A 27,622-nucleotide genomic window follows, 5' to 3' on the forward strand; every position below is an offset into this window, starting at 1 on the left:
AACCTTAGGAAAAGAGAAGCTGTCTCTTTAAAATGCCCTGCTATGTCCCTGATCCCACGTGGAACCAACATCAGCAGCACTTTCGCATTAACTTCAACGTGAGGCGAGATGAGGCATCATTATTTCATATAAATAAAACGAGGAGAGTGCAGAATACATTCTTTGTAGGAGACAAACAGGTGAACTGGAGGTGCCAGGGAAGTCAGCAAACACTCGCAGAAGAGGTGCCCTGCCCCTGAGCCCTCTCTGCTCTCCCTATGGAGCACCAGCTCAACCCCACACCACTCTCAAGGATCCAGTTTAAAGTACAGGAGGGAGCCACCAAGAAAATCTGAAATCCAAAGGCAACGAAAATGCACTTTATAAACCGGAAAGGTTTACTCTTTGCTTCACACATCCTAATTAGATCAGGAAAGTGACACTACAAAAGCATTACATTCCGGTCCGAAAAAAAAAAAAAAAAGAAAGAAAAAAAAAAAAAAAAAAAGAAAAAAAAAAAAAAAAAAAGAAAAAAAAAGGAAAGAAAAAGAGAGAGGAAAAGAAAGGAGCCCCCATCTCCCCAAATCCCCCAAACACACGCACACACCAAAAAAAGCATTAAAAAAGGAAGCTATAAGGCACCACATACAGCATTTATCTTATCTAGGATCACTCCACATTACCCCCAAGTTATACACTTTCTGCACCATCATCTCCCCCTACCTCTCTGTCCTGAAAGGGATTTTCACGTTTTCTCATTGTCGGTGGCGAGTTATAAGAGGCTTTTGCCTTTCCAAAGAATTCATCAACAAAAAAAAAATAATAAATATTAACTCCTTGCTCCCTGAAACCTTAAAACGGTCTCGGGAAGACACGGGTTTTATTCTGTTACCTTGAGGAAGAAAAGGGGGAGCAGCCCCGATTTTTAGGTATTTTTTGGCATTTTTTTCTGATTTTTATTTTGTTATATGCCTCAGTTCTCCCTCCATTTTGGTTGTTTATGATACTGACAACAAGCTGTCCCTGCTCTCTCTCTCTCTCTCTCCGGATCTCTCCTGCTTTCAGTTAGCAAACCCCCCTCCCCAATGCAACGCGACTCAGCACTTACTTGCCTTCACACTTTTCTCTAAACACACACCGATGGGGAAGGGAAAAGCTCCCGGGCTACTCCGAGGGGGAGAGCAGGCAAATTCGTTTCTTTATTACGAAAAAAAAAACTTTTGTCCAAAAAAACGACGGGAAAGGGGGGTCGAGTTCCCCAAAGTCACTCGGGATCCCCCCAAAGCCGCGGCCGCCGGGCCCGGGGATCACCCCACGGGTAGCCGGGTCCACGGGGGAAATTTCTGTGCGAAATTTGCCCGGTTTGACGCGGCGGGTGAATTTATATTAATTTTTTCCCTCATTTTTCGGCAACCGCGGTCTCTAATGTCTTCCGCTCGCTCTCTCTCGCCGCTCTCGCCGCTGTCACTGCATTCACAGCACAGGCTCCGCAGAGGCGAGAGGGGAGGGGGCGGCCGCTCTGCCCCTGCCCCTGCCCGCGGCTCCGGCCCGGCCCGGCCCGGCCCGGCGGCTCCGAGGGGGCACCCCCGGCCCTCCGGCCGCCCCCGGCCCGGGCAGCGCCCGCTCCTCGCGGACCCACAGAGCGCCGCGGGCAGGCGGGGAGGGAGGGGAGGAGTGCAGGAAACTCCTGAGAGAGGGTTTTTTCTCAAAATCATCTCTTTCTCCCTCCGAGGGAGGGGAAGGGGGGTGGGGTGGGGGGGGCGCACCGCCGGCTGGCCTCCCCTCCCGTGGTTTTCCCCCCCCGGGGGGCTGCGGGAGACGGGGGAGAGGGATGGAAGGCAGGGATGGTTAACACAAACTTTTCCTCGCCGCTCGCCGCTCCTCTCTCCTTTCCCCCCTCCTTCTCCTCCTCCCCCTTCATAATTTAAATAACCCTGATATTTCCCTGCTAAACCCCGGCGCCTGCCCCCCAAACCCGCAGCAGACTCACCGCGGGAGCCTCAGCATCCCCTCTGCGCCCCGTTTCCACCCTTTACAGTGTTCTCCGATTTTTCTGTAATTTTTTCCCCATATTTCGGGCTGGACGCGGCGGGCCTGGAAATTGTTTGCTTTCCCGTCTTTCCAGCAGCCATTGTAGTGTATGCGCTGCGGTGCAGCCCAGCCTGCCGCACACGCCGCGCCCACACCGCCCGCCGCCCACACGCACCGCGGGTTGGACGCCTCCCCCAGTCAGTCAGGGCCGCGGCCGCGCCCCGCCGCCGGCGCCTGCCGCCCGCGCCGCCCGCCCCGTTGGTGGAAGGAGGCGCCGCTCACGGCCCGGGCGGGCCCCGCGCCGCCGCCATTGGCGGCCCGGCCGTGCCACTCAGAGCCGCCGGGGCGTGGGCGGCGGCGGCGCGGGGCCGGGGGGAGCCGCGGGGCCGGGAGCGGGGTAGGCTGCGCCCGTACTTAAGCGCGCTGCCCGAGCCGCTGACGTCTTTCGAATTGGAGACGGGCTGCGCCCCTTCCCGCCCCGGGCTCCCGCGGACACGGCCGGGGACGGAGGTGAGTGCCGCCGCCGCGTTCCCTTCCCCTCCCTCCCGGCCGGCGGAGGGAAGCCTCGCTCGGCCTCGGCCTTGGCGGGCCGGGGCAGCCCCGCTGGGGCCCGGCGGCAGGTGGTGCCCGGGGGAGGCGGCGGGGAGCGGCCCGGGGCGGGGAAGGGGCGGCCGGGCGCCTTCGGTCGCTCCCCGCGGGCGGAGAGCGGAGACCGAGCGGGGCCCGGGCCTCCCCTCCGCACCTGGACGGCCCCAGCCCTCCGGGAGGCCGGGTCGGGAAAGGCGGCGCTGAGCGTCAGGGCCCGCCGGTGCCTCCTCCCGCCTCAGCAGCCCAGAAAGCCGTCCGTAGGGTTTTAGTACGGCCTTTTCTCCGCCGTTCCGAGGTTTAATGACCTGGTCTGTATTGCCGCGTAATTAGCGAATTTATGTCTATACGTGTGCGTCTAAAGCAGACCGAACGTTTTTTTCAATGGGCGGCAGCCTGTAGGAAAGTGCCCTGATGGTTTATGAACTGAAAAAGCCCCAGGGTTAAAGAGTGCCAGCAACAGCCCTGGTTCTCTGTGGTACAGTTTACAACTGTTAATGTGTTAAAGCATAATTAAGAACCGTGGAATAGACAAGCCTTGGGTTGTGGCTGGGCTCTGACCTGTAATCTGAAAGCAGGAAGGGAAGCCCGTCCATGTGCAGACCTGGGAGGAGGGGGAAGCTCGCTTCCTGCCCAACTGCTCATTCGGGCACAGAGCAGCGTTCGGCGTGACCCGCCTGCCCTTCCAGCTGATAGTGTTTCCAGTCTGAAGTGCTTCGGAGAGAGGAACACGCGCAGTAGTAGCAGACCTTTTGGGTAGTACTAAGGAAGTTTAAGCATTTGCCTGCTCTGAGCTGTGCATCTTCATTAGAACCTCATCTGCTTGTTCGTTAGGCAGGTGTTTAATGGATTGTGTGCGTTGTTCCTTAGAACGGGCATGGTTGCAGGCTCTGATGGGTAATCAAACTGAAAGTGTCAAGTGCAATTTGTATAAGGAACGCTGATTATGACAGCATATCCTATGACTCCCAAGTATTCTTTCAGAGAAAAAGTCTGAAATCAGACTGACTGTACAACTTGAGGCATGTCTGCTTAGGTGGGAATAGAACTGAAATGTAGAGTTACAGCACAGACACATGCAAACATCTGAAAACCTTGTATCTGTTGTGGTGACTTAGGTGAAGCATTGTGGTATGCTGCTTTTGCTTCCTACTTCTCCCTTCCCTCCTCCTTGCATGAAGTTTGTGGTGAAGCTGGTATACCTGCTTGTGTTTCCATTTAAGTTGGAAGTGCTTGATCAAAAATGTACTTAACACCCACCAAAAAAAAAAGAACATTTGTCTAGCTTGTGAAATTAACTTAAGCACTGGATAGCTCTCAAAGAAAAGTGAAAGCATTCCTCCCCCCCGTGCTGTTAATTAAAAGGCCCATTTGCAGAAGATGACCATATGGAAAGCAAAGAGTACTCCAGGAAAGTAGACATGTGCAGCTTGTAAAACCTAAGGCTTGTTTGCTGGGAATAGTTTACTCTTACCCAAAGAAGAAGCCCATCTAAAATGTGGTTTTCTGAGCTACAAAGAGCAGCATTTGAATTTTTTGTTTAATCTGGTATCAAGCAATTTAGGCTTTCTTCTGCAGACTTGCATTTATCATTCCCTAATGCACTCAGAAACAGGTCTTAGTTAAGAATTAGCATAAATGTTTTTTGAGAAAGTAAAAAAAACCAACTAGATTAAGCTGTGTCCTTCATTAGCAGTACCTTAATTTGCTCCCTCTGTCCTGTGTTTCTGATTGTATTGATCCAAGCAGTCATCTGGTCAACATTAATTTGTTTTTTGTTACATTTAGTATTTGTTTGGAATACATACCTGTATCGCCATATGTGTGCCAGAGGCAATGTATAGGAAGCTCTAAAGGGAAAGAAGGTCTGCTGTTCATCTTGATGTCATCATCTTGGATCTGTGTAGATTCTTGGCACTGAACTCTGTCCCTCAAGCTTATAGCTGCTGGAGTCAGTGTCAAACTACTAAATGGTAAAAAAATGTGATTCAAGCTGTCATACGCAGCGTAAGTGGGTCTGGTCCCACCTTGCGGTGAAACCAGTTCCTTTTCTGTTAAATATTTGATACAGCAACGCAGGAGATAGTTGGGCACTAGTTGTACCTGGGAAAGCTCAGTGAAGATGCAGATGTGATCCAGCTAAGGAGTAGGAACGAATCTGGAAAAGTTTACTTGTACATTCCTCCCACACACTATTAATTGAAATGTCTACAATGTGCTGGCTGTGAACAGCTTCTATGGAGCTGTTTCCCCTACACATGGTCACTTCCTCCATGACACACAGGCTGGTGTGAGGGCTGCTGCAGTGGCTCCATTCTCTGCAAGAATTCATCACGGAGTGAGCAGTCTTGGTGATGGGCTAAACTTGCCAGTGTTGTCTTGTGGTTACTGCTTTTGAAATAACACTTCGCAAAAGGAGTTGGGGGTTTGTTTGTTTGTTTTAAGATAACTAAACTGTGTGTTACTAGAAAGCCTTTGTAACGTCCTGAAATTCAGAGTTAATCCTGAGTTACTGTTAAAAGTAGATACTGAACCTGTTTATTTTCCCCTTCTCGCCAAGGTACGAGTGTCTGTCTAGAATGTCCAGGCATGCCAGAAAGCTCAGAGATCACGACACAAATCCATGTGTAGCGGTAAGATGATCAAATTGAGATTTCTGTCTGTACATTTCAATGTGAAATAATGCACTTGCTAGAAGACTGTCTTGTGGATAGCACGCTTGCATTATAGCACTTTGCATTAAAAGTTTCTTAAGAGTCTGAAGATGAGAAGGGCTGAAATGCATCCATTATAATAAGCATGAAATAACAAGTAATTCCGCATAAATAGGAGTAATACAACTGATAGCAGTCTCTTAAATTTTCTGTCCCTGAAAACAGAGCCTGAAATCCTGGTTAGACAAGCTTGGTTATTTTTTAAAAGTCTTTTGTGAGTTACACCAAGCACCATTGTAAACAAGTATTCTGTGGACTCTGTACTTAACTGTCTGAAGAGTACTATTCTGTGTTATCTCCAAATGAAATCACAGCTTGGAAGTACTGATGATCCTTTGTAATAGGTGTTCTTTTGCTCACTTTAATAGTGCTCTTTCATCTGAAGAGCCCACTCCTATCTTCATAGATATTCTGGGACTTGTTGAAATATTTAAACACTGAGTACAGTAACTTCCCTCAGCTCTGAAGTATACTTTCCCCTATTAAAGGAAACAGATGCCACTACAAAATGTATGAATGACAACAACTATAACAAGGATCTGTGTACTGATTATTTTTTGAAGTACAAAAACTGCAGAACATTCTGGGTAAGCACAGTAGACTTTCTAAATTTAACTCCTTGCTTTGCTTTATGTACATTGCTTCTGACATGCTGCTTTCTGAACCCTTCAAACTCAGCTAATGACGTTTTTATGGTAACTTACCAGCCCAGGTAGTCTGAGTGTGAGTTGCTGGAAGACTTCAGCACATGCACATCAAAGCACTTCACTTGATTGTTCTGAATTTACTCTTAGATTGTGAGTCAGTGTTCTTGCAGTACCTGATGCTTTCCTCTGAACTTGAGTCACATATTTCTCATAAGTTCTCTTTTAAACAAATGCAATGACAAAGTTCTGAGTCAAGGTGAGATTATCTGGCTTTCCCTCTGGCTTGGATTTTGTTTACTTTAATCTAATATAAAGCTTATTTGGTGGTAGAGAAGTATTATAAGGAACTATGTGCTGCTAGCCTGTTTTCTGCTGTTTCCTTTCCTTACACTATTGTAGTAAAGAGGTTTTACCCTTTAAGTACTTGTGAGAATTACAAAAAAAATCTATTTGCAGAGAATTGTGCATTAGTCTGGCATAGAGTAATGGGAATACTGATTGCACTGCCTTCTGAAGCAGATAAACTATCAGGTATCTTGAGCTAACTACTAGTACATTTAGTTATCAGCTAATCAGGCTTAGAGTACCTGGGTCTTGATATATAAAGCATTTTTCTGTTAAAGAATCTTGTTCATTCATATCTCAGGAGAAGAAACTTCGCGAAATCTGTTCTCATGGTCACTTTGTTCTACTTTCAGCATGAAATTATGATGCAAAGGAAGAGAAGTGGTGTGAGACCAGAGATGCCCTCAGCAGAAGAAAGAAAGAAAATCTTGGAATCCACGGGGAAGCCCTACTGACTACAAACCTAAATTTGATTTACTGTTGTCACTGTACATATGAAGACTCAGCAGCAGCGAGTTACCATTTTATGAACTGGATTTTACAGTTGCCGTATCTTGGATTAAAAAGATATCTTAAATTTTGGAATGTGTGAGCTTTCTGGAATAGAACTTCCTGGGTTTATTCATGCTTCCTGTCATAGGAACTTGGCCTCTTTTTATTGGAAGATACGGGTATCAATGTAACTTGTGTAGAAACTACCTTGCTGTGAAATGCTAAATACAAAATTAATGGGGCTTGCAGAAAATCTGTTAGAAAAGATGGGGTTGGTAAGCATTGCAGTGTGGTTCTAAGTTCAGCTGGAGCAGGTTGAGAAGCTGGTACATGCAACATATTTCTTGCACTCAGCTGTTCTGTTCAATAGTGATGTTTATCACTATTTTCACATGTGTTGCATTCTGTGTCTCCAGTTTAAATAAGACTGTTCATGAACTAAATTCCTAAATCCAACAAGCTTGTCATTAGGTCTGCCACTGCACTTGTCAGTGACAGCAGAAGCTTGCAGTAAATCAGATCTGCAAGCTGTGCGAGTTAGAAGGTTAGAGAGACTGGTGAAGATAAAACTGAGCTCCTCAGGTCTGAGTTGAATGGTAATTTCTGTGGATAGTAAATAGATACTTTGGTGGCAGGCAGGGAGGACTTGCAGACATGTAAACAGATCCTCTGAGTGACATGGCAGGTTTAACTATAGACCATCTAAGACTCTGGACAGCTGAAACCTGGGGTTTGGAAATGCTTACTCATACAAGATTACAAAGCTGAGTTTAAACAGGTACTCTAATCTTAAATAAGGTTGATTCTTTAGCTAAATTAAGCAACTAATAAATGTAAACAGGCTGTTTTCTAGTGAAAACAGTGGGTTTTACCTTCTGGTGTCCTGGCTTAAAAGCTTGTATCCTGTGATATGGATGGAATATGACAAACTACTGTCATGAGCTCAGGTTCCATGCGAAATCCTTTAGTTCTTACTTGGGATCAACTTGGCAGAACTCTGGCTGACCTCATGAAGGATGGTGTAAAAGTGTTGTCTCTCTATTTAGACTGTTTTGGAAAGACTTTGTGGCTTTCTGTTTCTCCTGTCTGGCTTGTCTTGTTTCTTTCCACTGTGGGCCTATTTCTATGCTTGCTGTGATTTTTATGCTGCTTCCTTGTTGTTTGATTTGACTAGTAACTCCACAAAATCTGCTTTTCCTCCTTTCTCCTCCATCTACATCTGAGTTTTGAAATGGATTGATCCTACCCTCTCTGTTGGAGTGAATGTGTAACTCTATGCCTTTTGAGTATACAATTCTCCAAGCAAAGCTGTGCAGCCTTCAAGCATGTCACAAGTTCTCTTGTCAGTTCCTGGCAAGGAAAATGTATTTTCTTCCATCAAGATCATAAGATTCTTTATTTCAAATTACTTTCTCTTCACTCAAAGTGCAAACTTTGACATTTTCCTCTTTTTGTTGTGGATTTTTTTTGTTGTTTTTGTCGTCTTTGGTTGGTTTTGTTCCCCTGTGTGTGGAGCTGGACTTTCTACTACAGCTCCTTTTGAAGGTCGAGTGTTCTCTGTTCTCTTTCATAGTGAGAGAACTTCTTGCTTTTATTAAACTTAGTCATAATACTTCCTCATTAACCATGCCTCTTTGATCTTCTTGTTTATCTGCAGACTTTGGGGAGCTATTGTCCTCTTCCTTAGGGCTGTGTCTCTTCAGACTCTTCTGCCTTTGCTGCCTTGCTTGTCTAAGGGCACCTTCTCTCCTACTTGGCACAGGCTTATCATTTGCCACCTCTGCTGTATCTTTGGACATGTTCTTTGCTCCTGTGGCTTTAGCTACTATTCTAGTGCTTGCCATTTCTCTGTTGCTGTGCTCTTAAATTCTGGGCTTATGTTAAAATCTACAGTATATTTTAAATATATGCAGGAAAAACATCTCGTTCTTGATGTGCTTATGCCCATTCTTCTTTGTATAAGCTCAAGTTCCTTAAAGTTACCTCATTTATCCTAGGATTTCCTTTCAGGTTCATTTTGCATGTAGAAGTGCTCTTTCTCTTAGGTTAACTGCTGTACTTACAAGGTGGATTTTTTTGTGAAAATATTTGCTTGACTAGCATTGTTTTTTTTTAAAGAATGTCTGGCTTATTTTTGGCATTGGTAAGAACCCTGTGCTGCTTTGTGAAGTTTTTGTAAAGAACTAGTACCAGTCTTCAAAAAATCAGAAAAGGAGATGCATTACTGCTTTCAGGTATCAATGCCAGAATGTTGGATTATAGGGTGGGCTAAGGCACGTGTAATGCAGGAACTGTAGTCTAACGTTAGACTTCTGATCATCAATGCACGCAAATCGTAAGCCTCCTATGGATGTTACAACAAAAATTAGTCCAGTGTGGAACTGAGGGCAATTTAAGCAGTGACCTTGTAGATTTAATTCAGTTAATCAGTCATGTGTTGTAGGGAATGCCATTTATTTCCATTGCATATGCCTTACTGTTAAGTAACAGAAGTTTATGCAAAATCTTGGGAGAGCAAGGAGTTTTCTTCCTCATGTTGTAATGTCTCTCAAGAGTGATCTGTTACTCGAGTTTTTATTATTTTTATTCCTCACTTGAGGTTGCTGCTCTTGCTTTTGCTACTGAAGCTTGAGTGGTGAAGTGTGATAGCTAAAACATAAGCTCTTAAGAGTTGAGATTTTTCCATTAATTTTTGTAGTGTGATTAACTACCTTTGGTTGGGAGCCAAAGATAATGGTCTTTTCCTCATACCTGAGAGCTTACATTCCACACTTCACTGAAACAGAGGTAAGCTGTAGGCTGCCACTCTTGCTGGATGAAAAAAACCTGGGCTGAATTCATAATTTCCCTAAAGCACACTCTTGTATGTTAACCCAGAAAGCATAACACAGTGGATCAATATAATTAATTAAGAAGCAGGAAGGGATCTGTGAGCTGGGTTCTGTTTTTGGGTTTTTTAATATGTGTAGTTACTCATTTTGCTCGTGATACAAGGACCAAATCTGGATAGTGGCATTAATGTCCGATAATTTTTTTGTTTGACAGCTGGATGGTGCTGTTGTACAACAGACTGAAAACAGAAGCACTCCACCCACTACTGGCTCTTTCAAGCATTTTTGGTCTCTTCCCACAGAGATAGCAGAATTCATCCAATAGAAAAGGAAGATTGGTCCTGTCTCTACACTATAAAGAGAAAAGGAGGACAGAAGTCTAAATCATTGCTGAGAAATAGGAGATTTCAGTGCAGCCTGGGAAGCCTTAGAATATGGTCCTTGATAGATTTTTATTTTTTTTAGTGTGGGTATTTGATCACAACTAGGCACTGAGCAGCAGCTGTAGGCTTTTTCCCAGGTCTAGGTGAATATCCTGGTTCCTGTCTGTACATTTTTGCCCTCTCATTTTTTTCTGTTACCACACAGTGCAAGGCCTTGTCTCGCTCAGAGTTTTCTGCTGCTGCAGTTGGGATAAGTCTCTGCCCTTGAAGATGTTCAAAGGAAGTTCACCGAATTGCAGAGTATGCTGATTTGGAAGAGACCCACAAAGATCATTGAGTCCAAGTTGCCTAGCTCTAGAATCCTGAAAATTTCTTTGGCTTTAGCTGAAGCTTTTGAAATGCAGGGAGCTGCATCTGCTGCTGTTCAGAGTCTCTTTCATGGTCTTGTAATGAAACTTTTGCACTTAAGTGATCATGAACATGTGCATAGATGAGCTTTTGGTAAAACTTTTGCAGAACAGATAAGATGAATTTTGATTACAAAATGTTATGCTGCTCTAATGCATTTGGAGACAGCCCTTAACTCAGGTTAAAAGTATCTACATCTTAAAAGTTGGTCTTCCAGAATAGCCATGAAAGAAGTAATTATTGTGTGAAAAAACAGTACAACGTTGCAGGCTTTTGTTTTCTTGGAAGAATCTGAGGCAATGGAAAGAAATAGTTCTGTAAGTATTAAAGTAGTAAAAAGTAAAACAAGCAGACTACTTCTGAATGTTTTCATTATTATTGCATCTTATTTGATATGAAGAGGAGGGAAGTACTGCATTTTTACTAACTAAATGCAGTGGATCATTTAAACTTAATTGTTTTATGACATATGATATGTAGTAACTCAAACCATCAGATTGTGAATAAGTAATTTTTCTCTATCATTCAGGTTTCTACCTTGACTCCTATCTCAAAATCATTTTTTGGAAGAATGGTTCTGAAAATCCTCAATCATTAAAAGTCTTAAACTGCTCTTAGAAGTCCCACTACCCTTGAGCTATGTCTTTACCTGTTTTTACTTCAATCAACTGCTATGCACTGCAAACACTTCCTGATACCAAGTGACTGGCAGAACACGACAGAATTCTGCATAGAACAAAATTGAGCTAGTGTCTGTCAAAATGGAAAACAATTTTAACAAGGTGTTGTATAATGACAAAAAAGATTTTGCTCAAGATAGTATATTCAGTCAATACCTCATTTCTTAAAGCAATTCACAGCTCTTAAGAAAAATATACACGAATAGAAATAGGAGCCATCAGCTGACTTTCAAGAATCTAAACACTTTTAACTGATGATAAAAGATTGCAATTGTTTTGCCAAAAAAATTTTTTTTGTAGTATTTTTATGGAAATAGCCTTGCTGGTAATATTTTGTTACTGTGTCATATGTGGATCTCAAATTTTTGTTTCCCTGAAACATGGATCCCTGTGTAGTTCTTGTCTGCAGAGTTGCATGCAGCTGTTGAAGTGATCTGTGAATGTGATTGCGTACTACACATAGGGTGGCATTTTCTCGTATTAAATAGTGGTATTGAATTAAGTTGCTGCATTGGAATATGTCAGTCATACAGTGCTTGCTTCAATCCATAAGTTAAAAATGATGGAATGAAGCTCACAGGACAAATCCTTAGGTAGGGGGTACACTATGAATTTACCATATCCTGCAATATCAGTTTCAAGTACTTTTTGGCTCTATTTTTCCTAATGCTGAATGGATTTGAATGGATGTTACTGATAAACACAGAAATGCTGTGTTCTGGTGTTCATCTATGTGACAGGCAAACTAAAGTGGTTCTTTAACTTAATGGTGACAGTTCAAGATGTTGGAAAAACCCGTTTGACTCTCAGACTGAAAATGAGCAACAGGCCTTGAGGATTCTACACCTGTTGGATGTTGTGGTGTTTAGACATCAAAAGCCTATGGATGACAGAAACTTCAATCCTAGAAGTCTCTGGCGCTTCATGTTCTAACTTTGCATTTTGGTGCTTACAGTGCTGACGGGACTGTTTGTTCATACCTCAGCACTGCTGGGATTTATGGAAAAAATGTTTCATCAGCCTTGGGGATTGACTGAAGTCTGCTAGGGTATAGATGAACAGAAGGAAATTTATTTTCTGCGAGGTGTTGCTTGAATGGTCATCTTTACAGTCATTCCCTTCAGCAACTGCCATTTCATGTCCCTTCTCCTGGCCACCAGCAGGTGCCTCTGTGTGATCACTAGCATCAGTGCTAATACAAACCTCTACCCCGGCGCATGTATCCAGCTGCCAAATAGCAAGGGAAAAGGGGATGACCATTGCTGTTCAGCCCAGCTGGACCTGTGAGCACCTCTCTGTGGAGCTGCAGTCACCCTTGTATCCCTGGGCTGGAAGGGACAATCAATGTAGGGTGTTTGAGTAAGCAGCAAAATACAGGAAGCAAATGCTGAAGTCACAACTCTCAGAAGAGGCTTTCTGTGTTTGAAAAAAGGGCTTAGCTATTCAGAGCTGTGAGCACACAAGGACTGTGATTCTTAAACTCAGACCTGTAAGACTGAGTCCAACTGTTTCTCGGCCATTACCCAGTCCACCACCAAACCCTGTCCCTGAGCACCACGTCTGCATGTCTTTCCAATAGCTCCAGGAATGGTGACTCCACCATTCCTCTGGGCAGCCTCTTCCAATGGTTGACAACCCTTTTGGTGAAGAAAATTTTCCAAGTCTTCAATCTAAAATTACCCTGGCAAAACATGAGGGCTTTTCCTCTTGTACTGTTGCTTGTTACTTGGGAGAATAGACTGACTCTTGCCTTATTATAAGCTGCTTTCAGGCTGTTGCAGAGAGCAATGAGGTTCCCCCACTGAGCCTCCTTTTCTGCAGGCTAAATAACCCCAGTTCCCTTAGCTGCTTCTCATAAACTTGTGCTCTAGACCCTTCTTGAAGAATGTCTAGCTGTCCTGGACTTGTTTGCCCTTCAGGACTGCTTCCAAGGCAGTCCTATCAACCAGGCTCCTAAACAGCCCAAAGTCTGTCCACTGGATGTCCAATGTGGCAGTTCTGCTGGACACATCTCACTTCTACCCCTCCACCTGCTCCCTTCTCTGAGAATCAAAAACTCATTTCATGATTGCATGCCCCAGATGGTTTCCAACAGTCCTTTTCTGGAACAAACAACTAGAATGTCTTCCCTATTTGGCTCCCTCATCAACTGTGTTAGGAAGTTTTTTTCCACCCTCCAGGAATTTCCTGGACTGTTTTCTCCCTGCTGTACTTCATGAGGTGGTAAGTAGCTAGAAGTAGATAGAATCTAGAAGGAACTATGGTCTCCTAGCACCTTCAGCTTAGCAGTCTAGTCTTTATGGTGTGCCCATCTATTTTGTTGTAGATGTGATCGCTGCACTTGGGTGCTGCAAACATACTTGTACGAGGAGCAGAAAACCACTGAAAATGCTCACTGGTAGGTCTTTACCTACATCTGCATCAAAAGCAGTTTTAAGGTTCCTGTCCTTTAAATTTTAATGTTCAAAATCTTGATAATCAATTATGATAAGTAACACTTCTGTTCTTGTTCTTGTCACTGTGAGACAAGAAGAGTTCACAAAATGCTTTGGTTTTCTGTGGTGTAGGAAAATTTCCAGCCAGGAGTTGGTAGAAAGCATCAGTATCTTTCTCCTCCATCCTGGCAGCTGCAGGAGATAAGCCTGCCAGAAAAGCTGCTATAAAGCTGAATGTTAGCAAACAGGCAGCTGCTCCTTGAGTCAGGGCAATCTCATTCTCTGACACAAATGGGTACATATAGCCCAGTTCTGTACAGGCTTGGAAATGCAGGCTGGTCATTTTTGATTGTGCTGGTGAGGTCATTTGTTGCTGATTATTGCTGCCAATTTGCCTCTGTAAAGCCCCAAGAAGCTGACACCATTTCTAAAATCAGAGCAATTTGCTAACTTAAAATGTTAATTGATTAATTTGTTTCTGTTCACATCCTTTCTTGGATCTAGAATTTGTTTCCTCATATAGATTGATTCTTTGGGCAAGCTTTTCCTCATGATTTATTTCCAGTTCAGCTTTCACAATTGCTAGATTCTGCACCAACCCAAGAGAAAAAATATTTGCTATTCAGTAAGGGATTAATACCATTGATGAGATGTATCTGACACAGGTTCACAGATGTACTTGCATGCCTTTAGAAGGACATTTGATATGTGACATTGCAGGAACGTATTCAGCAAATCTTAGGTAAGGAAATTGCCTTAATAAACCTCTTTTCATCAAACTAGATGGAGCCAAATCAAGTACTTTGCCAGGAAATTTTTGTTTATTAGTGCAGTATAATTTGGTGCTTACAAAGCTCTCTGGTTCAGGCAGTGTTTGTGAGGGGAAGGCATGGGGGTTTTGGAAGGTTTCCTGCTGGAAGAGGGTGGCTCTGGTAGGAGCATAGTGGTGCTTGCTGCAGAGATGCTCCTCCTCTGGGTCCTTAAGGAAGGGATTGACACTGTGCTACACAACCCATCCCAAAAAAATCCACTTGACGTGAAAACCAAAGAAAGCTGAGCTGTTTGGTAGCCTGTTTGCTGCTTTTCATTTCATCAGCGATAAACACAAGAGAGGCTGAAGTAGGTAATTGTCAGAACACCAGAAGACATCTTAGGACTCTTGCTTCCAGTCCCACAGTAATTTCTGGGGTTTCTAACAAGGGGAACCATTCACAGTGCTACATTTACAAGCATTAAACCTTTTGTGGGTAGTGAATGTGTTGGCATATGCAGAGTTCTTTCAAAAGGCTATATTGAATACAGATTTCAACATCTCTGGACAAGAAGTTCTCTCTCTGTATCCGCAAGTACCACAGAAGTTGGCCATGTTTTATAATTAAGTTTCTCCAAAGAGAGATGATTGTAGGAAAAAGGAAATTTTCTTTTGCCAGAAGTTGCCTCCCTGTATCTTCTCTACTGGAAGATGTGTGTGGTATTTGGGATATGTTTTTCTTCACACTGGATCTTGGATTAGAGATCATGTGCTTTGGATTTTGCCTAATAGGGAACCTGTCAGGTAGCTCACGGATGGTGTTGACTCCCACAGTATTTATCCAAATGACCTTAAAATTATTTATTCAAAGAAACAAAACGAAGGTTGTAGCCTTTCCCATCTCAACCCCCTATTCCAATAGCTGAAGTAGTGACATCTAATATTGATGTGCCAGATTATTTCATGTAATGTCACAAGAGACCCTACCTAACATTGCAGTAGTCAGCATATGCTGTAGTAGCAAGGGTAGAAGTAATAAAGTGGTGAAACACAGGGCTTTTGGATCCCTTACTCTGAGAAAAGCCACGATAAGGACCTGCCTTCTTAAGAAGCTATGAAATTGTCATTCTGGCAATCTAGTAACCTCTGTTTGACACTGGGAGAGTGATACCTACCCAGAAACAGCAGGGCATAATATAAATATAATATAAACAAAGTTTTCCTCCTATACGTTTCTTAAAGAAATGTGGTATTTATGCAGATAATATTACTGGTACCTTTATTCCTCAGGTACTAAAAGTCCCTAATTCTTGAGAGAGAAAAAAAAAAGTGTTTGGCAGTAGCTTGGTGCTTCTTATGCACCCACCTTGAGTTTTGCCCTGAGGTGGAGGACAGCTAAGATTTAATTAACCACAAGCCAAAGAAGAGCTTCTAAATTCTTCACAAAGACCATATTCTACCAGCTAGGCTGAAAAAAAATTGCAAATAATGGCAGCTAATGGCATTTCCAAATTGGCCATCTCTAACCCTATTATCAAGACAGGTAGTTTGTACCTATGGCAATAGTTTAATTGTTCAAACTTCTAGGCTTCATTCTGCTAACAAAACACCCAAAAAACCTCACCAAAAGAAAAATTAAATGATCCCCCTCCAAACCTGAGAGGAAACCAGTCTAAAACTAAGTAGGCATTTACACATCAATGTTTATTGTATGTCTGTGATCATGTGCATGTTTGCCCTTTTATGAACCCATCCTCACATTTTTGCTCTCAAAACTACAAATCTACAAATGTAATTTTTCCTGTCTTTAAAACCTGTTTAAAATATTTGAATGTTATTAAGCTAAGTATCATTTGTGAGGATAATTCAAGCAAGCAGAGAGAGAATGGAAAAAAGAATATTTGAGAGTATTTGCAGATTTGTTTTAGTATGAAATAAAATAAATATGTTTTTTGTTTAAAAAATTCTCTAGGAGAGGGATTTTATTGCCATTGTAAAATCTGGATTTTTTTACAAAATGGAGACCTAGGCCATAGATACATTACTCTTTTGAATAACTTACAAGTTCATATCCACCTGTAGTATTGAAGTTCCCCACTCAGCAGATGGCCAATTCTGGAGCAGAATCACTGATGATGATATGTTTTATTAGAGCACATGGATGGGGCACAGTGCAGCCTGTGCCTTATTTGTTGTAGACCTATGGCATCCCACAGGACTCTTGTAGTCATAGACCCCTGCCCAGACATGAGTTTCAGACAAGCTTTTTCACAATGGAAATCAGTGATTTTATGCAGTGTTTCTTCCCCATGGCTGTTGGCCCTCTATGTCTAGTATGTCTCCGGCTATACTTGTGGTGTGGAAATGCCCAACCATTTGATACATCTTAAATTCTGACCTTTAACTGTTTATATCACATTCCTCATGTTCTTACACCTTCATCCAAGCTCCTCAAGAAGTTGCACCACATACTAAATTCAAGTCCCTCCTTGCATCTGGAGAACTTGGTGCAAAAAGAGGAGACATGGGAATATTTTGCCTCTGCTCATGTTCTCTTAGAGAAACAGCTTTTCTGGGAAGCTGGAGGCTAGTTCTAGTCCAGTTTTCTTGTCCCGAGGTAAACACAAAGTTTGCCTTTGAGATGACAAGTGTGTCCACTTTATTCATCTCTACCCTTGATGGCAGAAATTGTTTTCAACCCAGGCTGCATGGTCAGGGTGGAAGTGCAGTAGGTGCTCCTGTTCTGTGGAAACTACAGATCAAAGTGATTATTGAGACTTATTTTGACTGCAGATAAGTGTTCTAAAGCATTACACAGTCTGTGAATTTGGTTTTTCTGCACTGTGTATTAATGAATAATCAACTGTGTACCTTTATGTTGCAAAGTTTGGTGTTTTAATTGTTCATTGCAGAACAAATAATTATTACTAGGTTTTTTTTGTTTGTTTGTTTTGTTTTTGGTTTTGGTTTTTTTTTGTGGGTTTGTTTTTTTTTTTTTTTTTTTTTTTTTTGTAGTGGTGCCCATGATTAGTAGAAAAAACGTGAAGTGAGATAAATTGAAGGCCTGAGCTGTCTAACAGCTCACAATTGTCAAATGAAGAGACCCTGCTCCTTTTACCCTTTGCCTAGGGACAGCTCATCTTCAGCCTCCCACTAGGTTTTACACTTGCTGGGTCCTTCACTGGATTGCTCACATTTGCTAACAAAGCAACTTCAAGGGAAGAGCTTCTGCGTGGGTAGTGACTGGTCTTACATAACTTCACACTTAAACAAAGTGACTGTGCAAGCATTGGGACATGTGAGCCGTGGGCACAAAGCAGCATCTGCTTACGGATAACCATTTGTGATTGCTGCCCTTCTGTTCAGTTATGGACATTTTAGCAAGTGACCTCCCATGTAAGCCTGGGTTACCACCAACCAAAGTGAGCAGTCAAGACTGCAACAGTTCACATCCTCTGTGGCTCACCAGAGAGACCTCTAATACCAAAAGACTCCAGTTGCATGTCAGTGGATTTAATTCCATTTTCCCGTCTAATTGTTTAACAACAAAAGCCTGCAAAAAAAGATCTGACTAACTAATCATGAGTATTGCTTCCTGTTTTCTGAAGCTAAACCCAGAACAACGGTTTGTGTAATGATGATGAACTGTTAAATAAAATTGTCTCCTTCCCTATGGACTTCATAATAAAAATTGTAAACAATGTTTCGCAAACAAAGCTGCAGGCCTATGGGCTGTCATTCCCAGATGGCATGAATTAGTGGAGTAAGGTTTGTTGTGCTTCCCTTCCTCAGCCCTCCACCCCTCCCTGGATTTTGCATGTGCTAGTGTTGGACAGGGATGACTCAGCTGCTGGTGAATCACCTGCTGAAGTGCTGAAAGTGCTGGCTTGGCTGCAGCCCCTCAAGCAACAGTGAACTGTCAAGGCAGACTGGCAAGAGAATAGTCTTCTGCAGCTGGGAGGAATTTTTGTGACTGCACATCTTGATTTGCTGCTATTATAGGTTGCACAGATTGTGATTTCAAAAACACCAGTAGAGATCTTGTTTGCTAAAAAACTTTCTTGAGCAACTGCTTACTCATGACAGGGCTTTTCACAGGCGTTGCTCAAAAGCTGTCTTAAGAGACAATCAGCTGGTGAATGTACAATGTAACTGGAGAAATGCTTGTAAGGGATGTTTTGCTGTTTTCCTGTTGGTGACTTGAAAAGTAAGGGAATATTCCAACGAGGGAAATTGTTCCAGAAAAAATATATGAGGTCTAGAAAATCCTTCTGAAATCTAGCTATTTCAAATTACTGTTTTCTGGATTGGTGGTAGTGGAGAAAGACAGAAGGAAAACTAAAAACCACATGAAAAACTTTGCCAGGATTTACATCCCTACATGTCCAGCCAGCTGCTAGGGAGAAAAAGATGGAACACTTATTGTCACTATGTGGCAAGTCTAAATGTCTTTTACAAACAAAGACTGTTGGAGAGATACAAACCAATTACTACAGTAATTTTTAACTTACGTGATCAATGTGCCTTTTTGACTGTTTTATTCAGTCTTGGTATCTTCTTCACCTTAATAGTCAAAGAATCACAGAATCTTTCAGCTTAGAAAAGACCTCTGAGGTCATCGAGTCCAACCTATGACCCAGCACCACCATGTCAACTAGACCATGGCACTGTCACATCCAATTTTTCCTTAAACACTGGCAGGGATGGTGACTCCAGCGCCTCCCTGGGCATTACAATTCCATTACAATGCTTAACAACCCTTTCTATGAAAAAGTTCCTCTTGATGTTCAGCCTGAACCTCCCCTGTCACAGCTTAAGGCTGTGTGCTCTCATCCTGTTATTTGTTACCTGGGAGAAGAGGCCAAGTCCCTCCTTTCAGGCAATTGCAGAGAGCGATAGCACCCCACCTGAGCCTCCTTTTCTCCTGGCTAAACAACTCCAGCTCCCTCAGCCACTCCTCATCAGACTTGTGCTCCAGACCCTTCACCAGCTTTATTGCCTTTTTCTGGAAATGCTCCAGAACCAAAATGTCCCTCCTGATCTGAGGGGCTGAGACCTGAACACAGGATGGCCTGAACACAGGACTCATGGCCTCACCAGTGCTGACTACAGGAGACAATCACTGCCCTGCTCCTGCTGGCCACACTGTTGCTGACACAGGCCAGGATGCCACTGGCCTTCTTGGCCACCTGGGCACATGCTGGCTTGTGTTTGGATGCTTGCCCAGCACCTCCAGGTTGTTTTCCACCAGGCTGCTTTCCAGCCACTCTGCCCCAGCCTGTGCAGGTAGTAGTAGTGTACAGTGTATAGTAGTAGTGTCTATGCCAGCTGCCTGTTCTCAGCAAGAGTAGCACCAACTGCCCCTGCTGATGAGCAGACATTGTGAGGACATCATCCTCAAGCCTCTCTTGTGGCCCTAAGGAAGAACCAACATGTGGAGAGCAGCAGTGTCTTGGCTCCTGTTTAGCTGGTTAGCCAGGTCACCCTTTCCCAGCAGATATTTCTTATCATCACCTTTGTCACCATCTTCTGAGCCAAAACCCTCTTGCAAACCAATGGTTGCACAATGATGGTTAATGTCATGTAGGGTGGAGAAAACAGAGCCAAAAAGGATTATTCGAAGTTACGGATCTGTGTAACTTCTCATTGTGGCAAAGCCAGAGGGTTCATCACCTGGTAGACCAAGGTAAATGAACAAGTCTATTTCTATCAATTCTTATTTTTGGAACAAGTGTGATGTTATTAACATTTTTGTGGGGGAAGATCTAAGGATGTGGCAGAATCCCTATATAAGCCAGGTTTGCTCATATAATCTCTCAATAATCCTTCAAACTAGTCTTATGATAAACATATTGTTTGAAAAACAGATTGGGGATTTTCTCGAAGACATTCCTTCATGTATTTTCTTGTGAGTATTCCACATTAGTAATATTGAAAAATATCCCATTGTCTGGAATAGCTGACTTGGACTTGGTGTTATTTGAGGTTCTTAGACACAGAGCTAGTGATCCAAAACATCACCTCATGCAGAATGTAAATATCCATATATCTGCAGAAAAGTAAATGCAAGAGTGCACACACTTCTCCAAGTGCTGCCTACTCTAATCCCAGTCCAGCCTCAGTGAAAAGCCATTGCTAAACTGTGTGTGCTTAGCTGCATGACAGCATACACTAATCTTAAATACAAACAATTATTATCAGCATTGTACTGACTGTGATTGCATTTGTTTTGTCTTTCTACCTCAATTCCTTTTCAAACCATTAGCCACTTTAGTGTTAGAAGTCTCCATACTACTGAAGCTAACTATTTACCATTAACTGCAATCTAAAGTTAAGCATAACATATATTTGTGTGTGTTTATAGGTATTTCTCTTATAGGTATTTCTCTTTTTCTTCTAGGACAATTACTTTTGTTAAGAGACAATTACTTTAAGAGACCACAGTCCAGTTACAATCAATCCATTTTGCTAATCTCTAAAAATATCCAAGGTAACAGCAGTTAATTTATAGCAGTCCTTTCTCTATGCAGGCAAAATACAAAGGTTCTTAAAATTTTCCATCCAAGTCTCGTTCCAGTCCAGCTAGGGAGTGGCAATAGGATGAAAGCCAAGGAATTTCCAGAAATCTTGAAGTGCTACTAAGTCACTACTGACGCAGTGCCCTGACTATTTGCTTGATGAAAGATGCAGCGCCATTCTGCCCCTAATTAAAAGATATTATCAATGCATCCCAAAAAAAGTAAAAAAATTCTTGCCTGCTTACAGTGGAGAAAGAAAAAGGATACTTCCCCATTTAGGAACGAACACAACGTTTTAGCATTCTTTGACCCCAGTCTCTGGAAAAGACTATTTTAGTTACCGCATTTTCTAAATCCCTCAATTCAAATCATCCTTTATTCAGATTATATTTGGGTTACAGTTTAAAAGATTAATGCATCTATTGATGTGAAAATATCCCTAAACATATTAGTAGGTGTATAAAATCTGGAGACCAGTCCTGTGGCAGAATGTCTCCCAAAACAGGTTTAATGGAATACACAGGCATGAAGCCCTAATGAGTCCTGAACTTCATTAGCCACCACAGAAGCTCTAATGGTTTACATGCAGGAATGTAAGAATGGACATTGTAGATATCCCTGGGGTGACTTCCTGGATTTCAAAGTGGCAAGATCATGTGCTTCATAGTTATGAGTATTTGTATTTGGTTATAAAGGCATAATTTATTGCTCTATTCTATCTCCTTCAAAATCCTTAGACAAAGAATTAGTGTGAACTCTGAATTTATCCCTTAGCTTGTTTGTTTGATCTCCTTGGACTTCCACTGCTACTTTCTGGATTTTAAGACAACACTATTAAAAAGAAAAAAAAAACCAAAAAACCGAACAAATCCATCTATAACTCAGGTGGAGAACATGGATAGATATTCCTGGTATGTCTTTGTGGTTTTTTCTGGTGTAATACAACAAAACAAAAAAAGTATATATATAAAAGAGAATAATACAGGACAGGCCTTCACAATGGAAATAATGCAACAGCTCTTCCTGTGGATGTGAAAAATCCATTGTTTCTGTGCCATGTTCTGAAAAATAATGTTAAAAAGGCTAGGCTTGTGGCTGGCTGAATAAAAATAAATGCTGTGAACATGCCATAGTCTCCTTAATCCAGATTCCTAGCAGTCAGAATGCTACCCCATAAAATGCTTGTGGTAAGACATTATTTAATCTGACAGACAAGTCACTACCTGGCTTCAGATGTAAATCTCAAACTTGCTACAATATACTAAATTGCAAAAACTACTTTAAAATACTTTTAAAAGGGGATAGGCTTGGAAACCTTCCTGTCTGTCTCTTAATACCTCTGCATGCAGAATCAAAACAAAATCTAAACATTATACTTATACATATACGTTATATGTATAACTGAAGTGTGAATATATATATATATATGTATTCATGTATGTTTTTATATATATATATCCTATATTCCACTCTTCCAAAGTGCTTATCCTTTTTACAAAATACTTTGTTTGTGAGGCACAATGCAAACTTACCTGTTTTAAGTCAGGAAATTCTCTAGAACAGTAGAAACTGATCCAGCCTTCAAGAATCCTGTGGACCAAAAGGAAGTCTTCTGATACAAGGAGACTATATATCAACTAATTACACATCAACAATGTCACCAATATCATCCTCCCCTCTTTTCTTGCACTCTCCACATATTTAGTGGACTCCCAATTGAACTGGTGAATTAAAGTTTCTCTGTTTTTTGTATCCTTCCTCTAGTCTTTTCTGAGGGGGCTTTCTGCTTTGGATACTGTAGTTCTTTTCCAACAAATGTAGCTGCCTCTTTCCAAATCTCAGAAAAAGCAGATGTCAGGACATTATTTCTTCAATGTGAAGTGATTGTTTAAGTGCTCTCTCCTCTCCCCTTTGATTGTAGCTGAAAACCTGACCCATGTAGATGGGCAGAGTTACAATCACACACAAATTAAATGCAATGATACTTTGTTTTTTCAATTATCTGAATGCCAAGGACCAATCCATAATCCCTAAAATGTTGTTATAAATGTCATTGCAGATAAAATTATCTGGATCTAAAAGCATGAAAGAGGGCAGTCAGATATTTCATTGTCAATGTGGAAAAAATAAAGGTTGAATAAACTAGTTTCATAGCTGCTTCCAAGTCTTTGGCTCAGAAGCAAGGCTGGAAACAGATTTCTGCCTCTTGCTGCCAGTGGAGATAATTACTACAGCAGGCTCTAACTGCTTCAAGTATTTTTATTTTCTTTTTGGTGGAATTTACTCACTATTCCATTTTTTTAGGAAATTTTAACACAGAAAATTCAACTAGGCACCTTGTCAATTACTCCCATCATCTGTTAAAGACTGACTAAATACCAGAGGGTAGAAATTACATACTTGTTGAAGGAATACTTCAAACAGGCACCTCACCTGGCTATTCTGATGGTATTTGCTCCTTGTGGATACAACACCCTTGACAGATGTTATTACTTGGAATTGATGGCTCTCTCTTAATTTGTTAGAAGCTCCCCAAAACACAGGCAGGACATTCTGCAATAGCTGTAGCATGATTCAAATCAGTTTTGTAACTTTATTAGCTGTGCCTAGTGATTGTGTGAATTTTCAGGGTTAATCATTAACATGCCAGCAATATGTAGACAATAAATAACGCAAAGTGTGTTTTCTAGAATTAATACAGAGAAGACCTTCCACGTTAACCTTCCAACAAGAATTCCCATTTCTGGAGAGCAATCACTAAAGACCATGTACTCAACACATTCCTCAGATATCATATATCACCTTGCAATAATCTCTGAGCAAGCTGGAGACACTTAAGACTAGAGAAGAAAGCGTGTCATACGGTGAGTGGACAAAAGTCCCTGCTTGTAGTGCTCCACCACCTACTGAAGCATTGATAAGATGTTTTTAAATGTCACCTGAGTGACAGTAATCTTGCATTTTCCTAGAATATCTGATAACTGTGGATCCAAACCTATTTCTCTTGATTGTCACAGCAAAGAAAAAGTCAGTAAAAGATAAGCTATTTTGTTAAAATGCTTATTTTACAAAGCCTATGGCTTTAAACAGCTGCTTAGCAAAGTATGCAGTCCACACCGGTGTCTTTGGAAGATCAACTGCCCCTAGGAACGTTAGCAGAGAAGAGGTACCTGCTTGGCTCCTTCCTAAAATGAAACAAGACCACCATGAACACCAGATTCCAAGCAGGTGCACGTAGCTCCTGAGTATGAATTCCAAATTCAGAAAAATAATAATGGAACTTGTATCTCAGCTGCTGGTTTTTGTTTGTTTTCCTTCTCAATATTGTTCAGAAGATTTAATCAAGTTAATTTTTCTTGGCACTATGTTCTCCATGTTTTTAAGCATTAGGGGTCAGCAAGATTTCTGCTACCACAGGAATATGATCTCACACAGAAAAGAAATATAGCAGGCAATAAAACACCATGGATTGCCTTTGAATCACCATAACCATGATCATTAGGCCAATGCAACCACACCAATCAAATTTGGGACAGTCATTTTTAGGGAGAGACTATTTAAATTTAAAGCAATGGCCATGAAACCAACCATTCTTTCATGGGATCTGCCTGGTATACCATCCAGCAGTCAGATGTTATGTTGTCACAACTGAAATGCTCTTCCTTTTCAAGTTTTATCTTCTTGTTTGAGTGTCACAGTATCCTTCCATGAGTTTTCTTGCTGAGAGCAGAAGGAAAGACTCTTTTTTGGCATCCGGAAAGTAATCAATCAAGATCATTGTTATGCTGGAAGTCAGCCACCTTTCATCTCAAGACATTTATATTTCTGTTGAAGATCCAAACACTTGCTCCATGCAACCTCCTGAACACAGGGGAATTATGTGTGCTGTTTGACCTCCAGGATACAACTCCACATCTGTCATGCCATCAAAGGAGATTGGGGAGATAAAAACCACCACAGGACAGGCTGTTATCCTCGAGGCACATGCTGTAATTTACCAGTGACCACAATATTCCATGTGGTAGCAGCACATTTATATAAAAGCAGTTGTGTGCTCCTACTAGGACAGCTAGCAAGCAGAGATGTTCCAGTGAAACCCTGTATATTATGCATGCTCAGTCTAGTACAGAACTTGGTCTCTAAGAGATACGAATATACCCATAACTAGTTTTTGCATATACTCAGTGAGTCCAGTAAAGGGCTGCAAAGATAATTAAGATACTGGAGCACCTGCCATACAAGGAGAGGTTGAGATTTCTGGGATTGCTTAGTCTCAAGAAAAGGTTCAGCCCCAATGTGTGTAAGTACCTAAAAGGAAGCTGTACAACACAAACTCAGACTCTTAGTGGTATCCTCTGAAAGGACATGAAAAAAAGTACATGAAAAATGTTCAATTTACATATAATTTTCATTTATTTGTTTTTAAACAGAGTGTGAACAAACACTAGAACAGGTTACCAAGAGAGGTTGCAGTTTCCAACCTTAGAGATATACAAAACTTAACTGAGCACCGGTCTTTTCCACTGATTCTGTGTAAAATCCCTTGGAGATGTATTTATTTGGCACAGATTATCAGGTAAAATCCTCCTAGAGCTGTGACAAACATGAACCTGATGAGAATCCTCAAATCCCACTGCCAGACTCACTTCTTCTAATTTTACTCAGCAGAATGTGTTCACAAAGATACTAAAAATGAAAAGCTACTTGCTCTCTCTAGAACTGGAGTTTGATACTCAATAGTGTTCATATGCATAGCTCACTTTTCCCCTATGCTCCAGAACTCTGCATATTTAGTATTTCATAGCCAGAAGGGAAAAGTATGCTCTGTTAATATAAAAAGGTGAGGAGGCTGAAGACACAGATACACCACATAGTTATTAGTGGTAGAATTTGTGAAATGTGCAATGCGCGTATGGACTGCACATTGAGACAATCTCTTTTTAACTTGGTTAACTTCTGTTTCCTGAGATGTACTGAAAAATGAGTAAAACTTTCGAGGAAGAAAAGCTGAAGATCCAAAAGGAGATTGAAACAAATCAGTCTGAATTCTAGCTCTCATCAATACATCATAAAGGGGAGGTGAGTTTTAACACACTTGTTTTACTCAGTGTTTCTTGCTCATCAGTAGTAAAGTAGTTCTATGTAGTCCTTTCTCTGCTAATAAACCTTAGTATTTGTATAGACAAGGGAAATGAAGGTAGTTTCTAGGCCATCATTTAAAGAAAAAAAAAGTCTCCCCATTATAAAAGACCCCTTTTCTCCATACTGTTTCAATTGCTAGCAGAGAACTACGTCATGAAGTGGACTTAGCATGTACAGAAGTGACATACACATGAGCTTCCTTTTTCTTGTTTCGAATTACAAAAAGTCAAGGTAGCTTTCTAAGCATCCATTGTCAAAAAGGATAATGCCTCCTCCACATATACTCAAAATAAATGGACAGTCCTAAGACTAAAGGGAAAGTAAAACAAGTCTCTGTGGACACCAGGCAACCTGTCACCCAACTCAGAGAATTCCACATCACGCTGTTACTCAAAAGATGGCTGTAATGATACCATTCATTTCCATCAATATAATTCCTTTCTGAAATAATCCCAACAGAAATTCCTATTATACAACACAACATCTTTGCTTTTAGTAGTTCATTGTCTCTGTTGGCAAGAGATTGAAAAGCCCACCTAGACTGGCAGTCTCATGCTTTATAAATACAAATTTATTCTTCTTAGGAAGTGATAATTTAAAATAGTTCTTAAAATACTGTACTTAAAAGATGCAAAGATTTTTGTTACAAAATTTCAGTCATGGTATTAGCTTCTTAAATAAATTAGGCACAAAGTTGATTAGCAGCTTAATTTGCATATCCTTCCCTGTCCCTGCCCCAACACCCATTGTCATCTGTGAGTTGAGAGATCACACCTCCATAATTAATAAATGTAATTGCTTTTTTCACCCACACAGTGCATATTTTTATCTCACAAAACTTTCATTTGTAAGAATTAGAACCTGTTGTTTGAGGAAATTCTTGAATTCCTCAGCTTACCAGGGAATGCCAATGGCACCAGCAGTACAGCCCATCCTCCTGGTTCACTGAATGGCAGCAAGAAGTCGGATCCACTACAAGCACTTTTCCTGGCTAAATACATGTGCTTTTTGGTCTTTTCTTCCCCCAAATTGCCAATTACGGGCTTGTGATGCAGGATCACATTTAAGGCATTATAAATCAAAGCAACTAAATTCAATTAATGTATTTTCATAATGAGGGGAAAAGAAAACAATTTGCTGGACTAAAAAAAAAAAACCAAAAAAGTTCAGATGAGAGCTGTTGATTGGAAGCCAGTTAAAAAGCAACTCTTAAAAATCTTGTTACTCCAGAGAAATGAGCCACCCAAAGTTCAGAGCTGCTAGTGAAGCAAACTTTTCCCACCACCACCTTTAACAACATCCACTTTAGAACTGCTGGTCTCTGAATTTTGTGCTTTTTCACTCCTTCTTTGGTCGACCTTTGAAGGTACTCATGACATCAAGGCATCCAAAGTAGTCTAAAATGAGAACAGTTGCTTTCACAGGTAGGAAGCTGTAAGGCAGAGACATGGAAGAAAATAAAAGGGGAACAATCAGACATCAGAAGAGTTGTGCAGTTTTATCACAGACTTAGTTTAACCTGCCTAATACTGGCAAAGACAGTATATTCCTTAGAATATAGACTCACTGGTCCTCTCAAAATATTCTTTCCATTCATTTGGCAGCCTGAGTTATTAGATAGATCAGTACTCCAACCTGGCTTGCAACAGAGTCAAAAGTGCCCAAATGCTGGAGCAAGACA

At 41.6% G+C, this 27,622-nt stretch overlaps 3 protein-coding genes across 6 annotated transcripts in view; 1 reads left to right on the forward strand and 2 right to left on the reverse strand.

Annotated features, from left to right (window-relative positions):
• The window catches only part of PLAG1 (PLAG1 zinc finger), a 51,918-nt gene extending 49,782 nt beyond the window's left edge, over window positions 1-2,136 (reverse strand). For both annotated transcript variants that reach the window (XM_083861746.1, XM_083861745.1), the window contains exon 1: window positions 1,970-2,136. The gene's annotated coding sequence lies outside the window, so the exon portion shown is untranslated. The remainder of the gene's footprint in view (window positions 1-1,969) is intronic.
• A 234-nt stretch (window positions 2,137-2,370) lies between these two features.
• Window positions 2,371-11,444, forward strand: CHCHD7 (coiled-coil-helix-coiled-coil-helix domain containing 7). The gene is made up of 4 exons (XM_083878651.1): window positions 2,371-2,520; window positions 5,156-5,228; window positions 5,798-5,896; window positions 6,655-11,444. Exons 2-4 carry the CDS (start codon window positions 5,175-5,177, stop codon window positions 6,754-6,756), a joined length of 255 nt encoding a protein of 84 aa, XP_083734777.1. The 5' UTR covers window positions 2,371-2,520; window positions 5,156-5,174; the 3' UTR covers window positions 6,757-11,444.
• A 13,769-nt stretch (window positions 11,445-25,213) lies between these two features.
• The window catches only part of LOC310920850 (epidermal retinol dehydrogenase 2-like), a 32,399-nt gene continuing 29,990 nt past the window's right edge, over window positions 25,214-27,622 (reverse strand). For all 3 annotated transcript variants that reach the window (XM_083880901.1, XM_083880903.1, XM_083880902.1), the window contains exon 7: window positions 25,214-27,373. In XM_083880901.1, coding sequence (XP_083737027.1) covers window positions 27,280-27,373 — 94 coding nt within the window. In that variant the 3' untranslated portion in view covers window positions 25,214-27,279. The remainder of the gene's footprint in view (window positions 27,374-27,622) is intronic.

The sequence above is a fragment of the Zosterops lateralis genome (genome assembly GCF_965231275.1).
Source record: "Zosterops lateralis genome assembly, chromosome: 1".
In the NCBI taxonomy this organism is placed as follows: Eukaryota; Metazoa; Chordata; class Aves; order Passeriformes; family Zosteropidae; genus Zosterops; species Zosterops lateralis.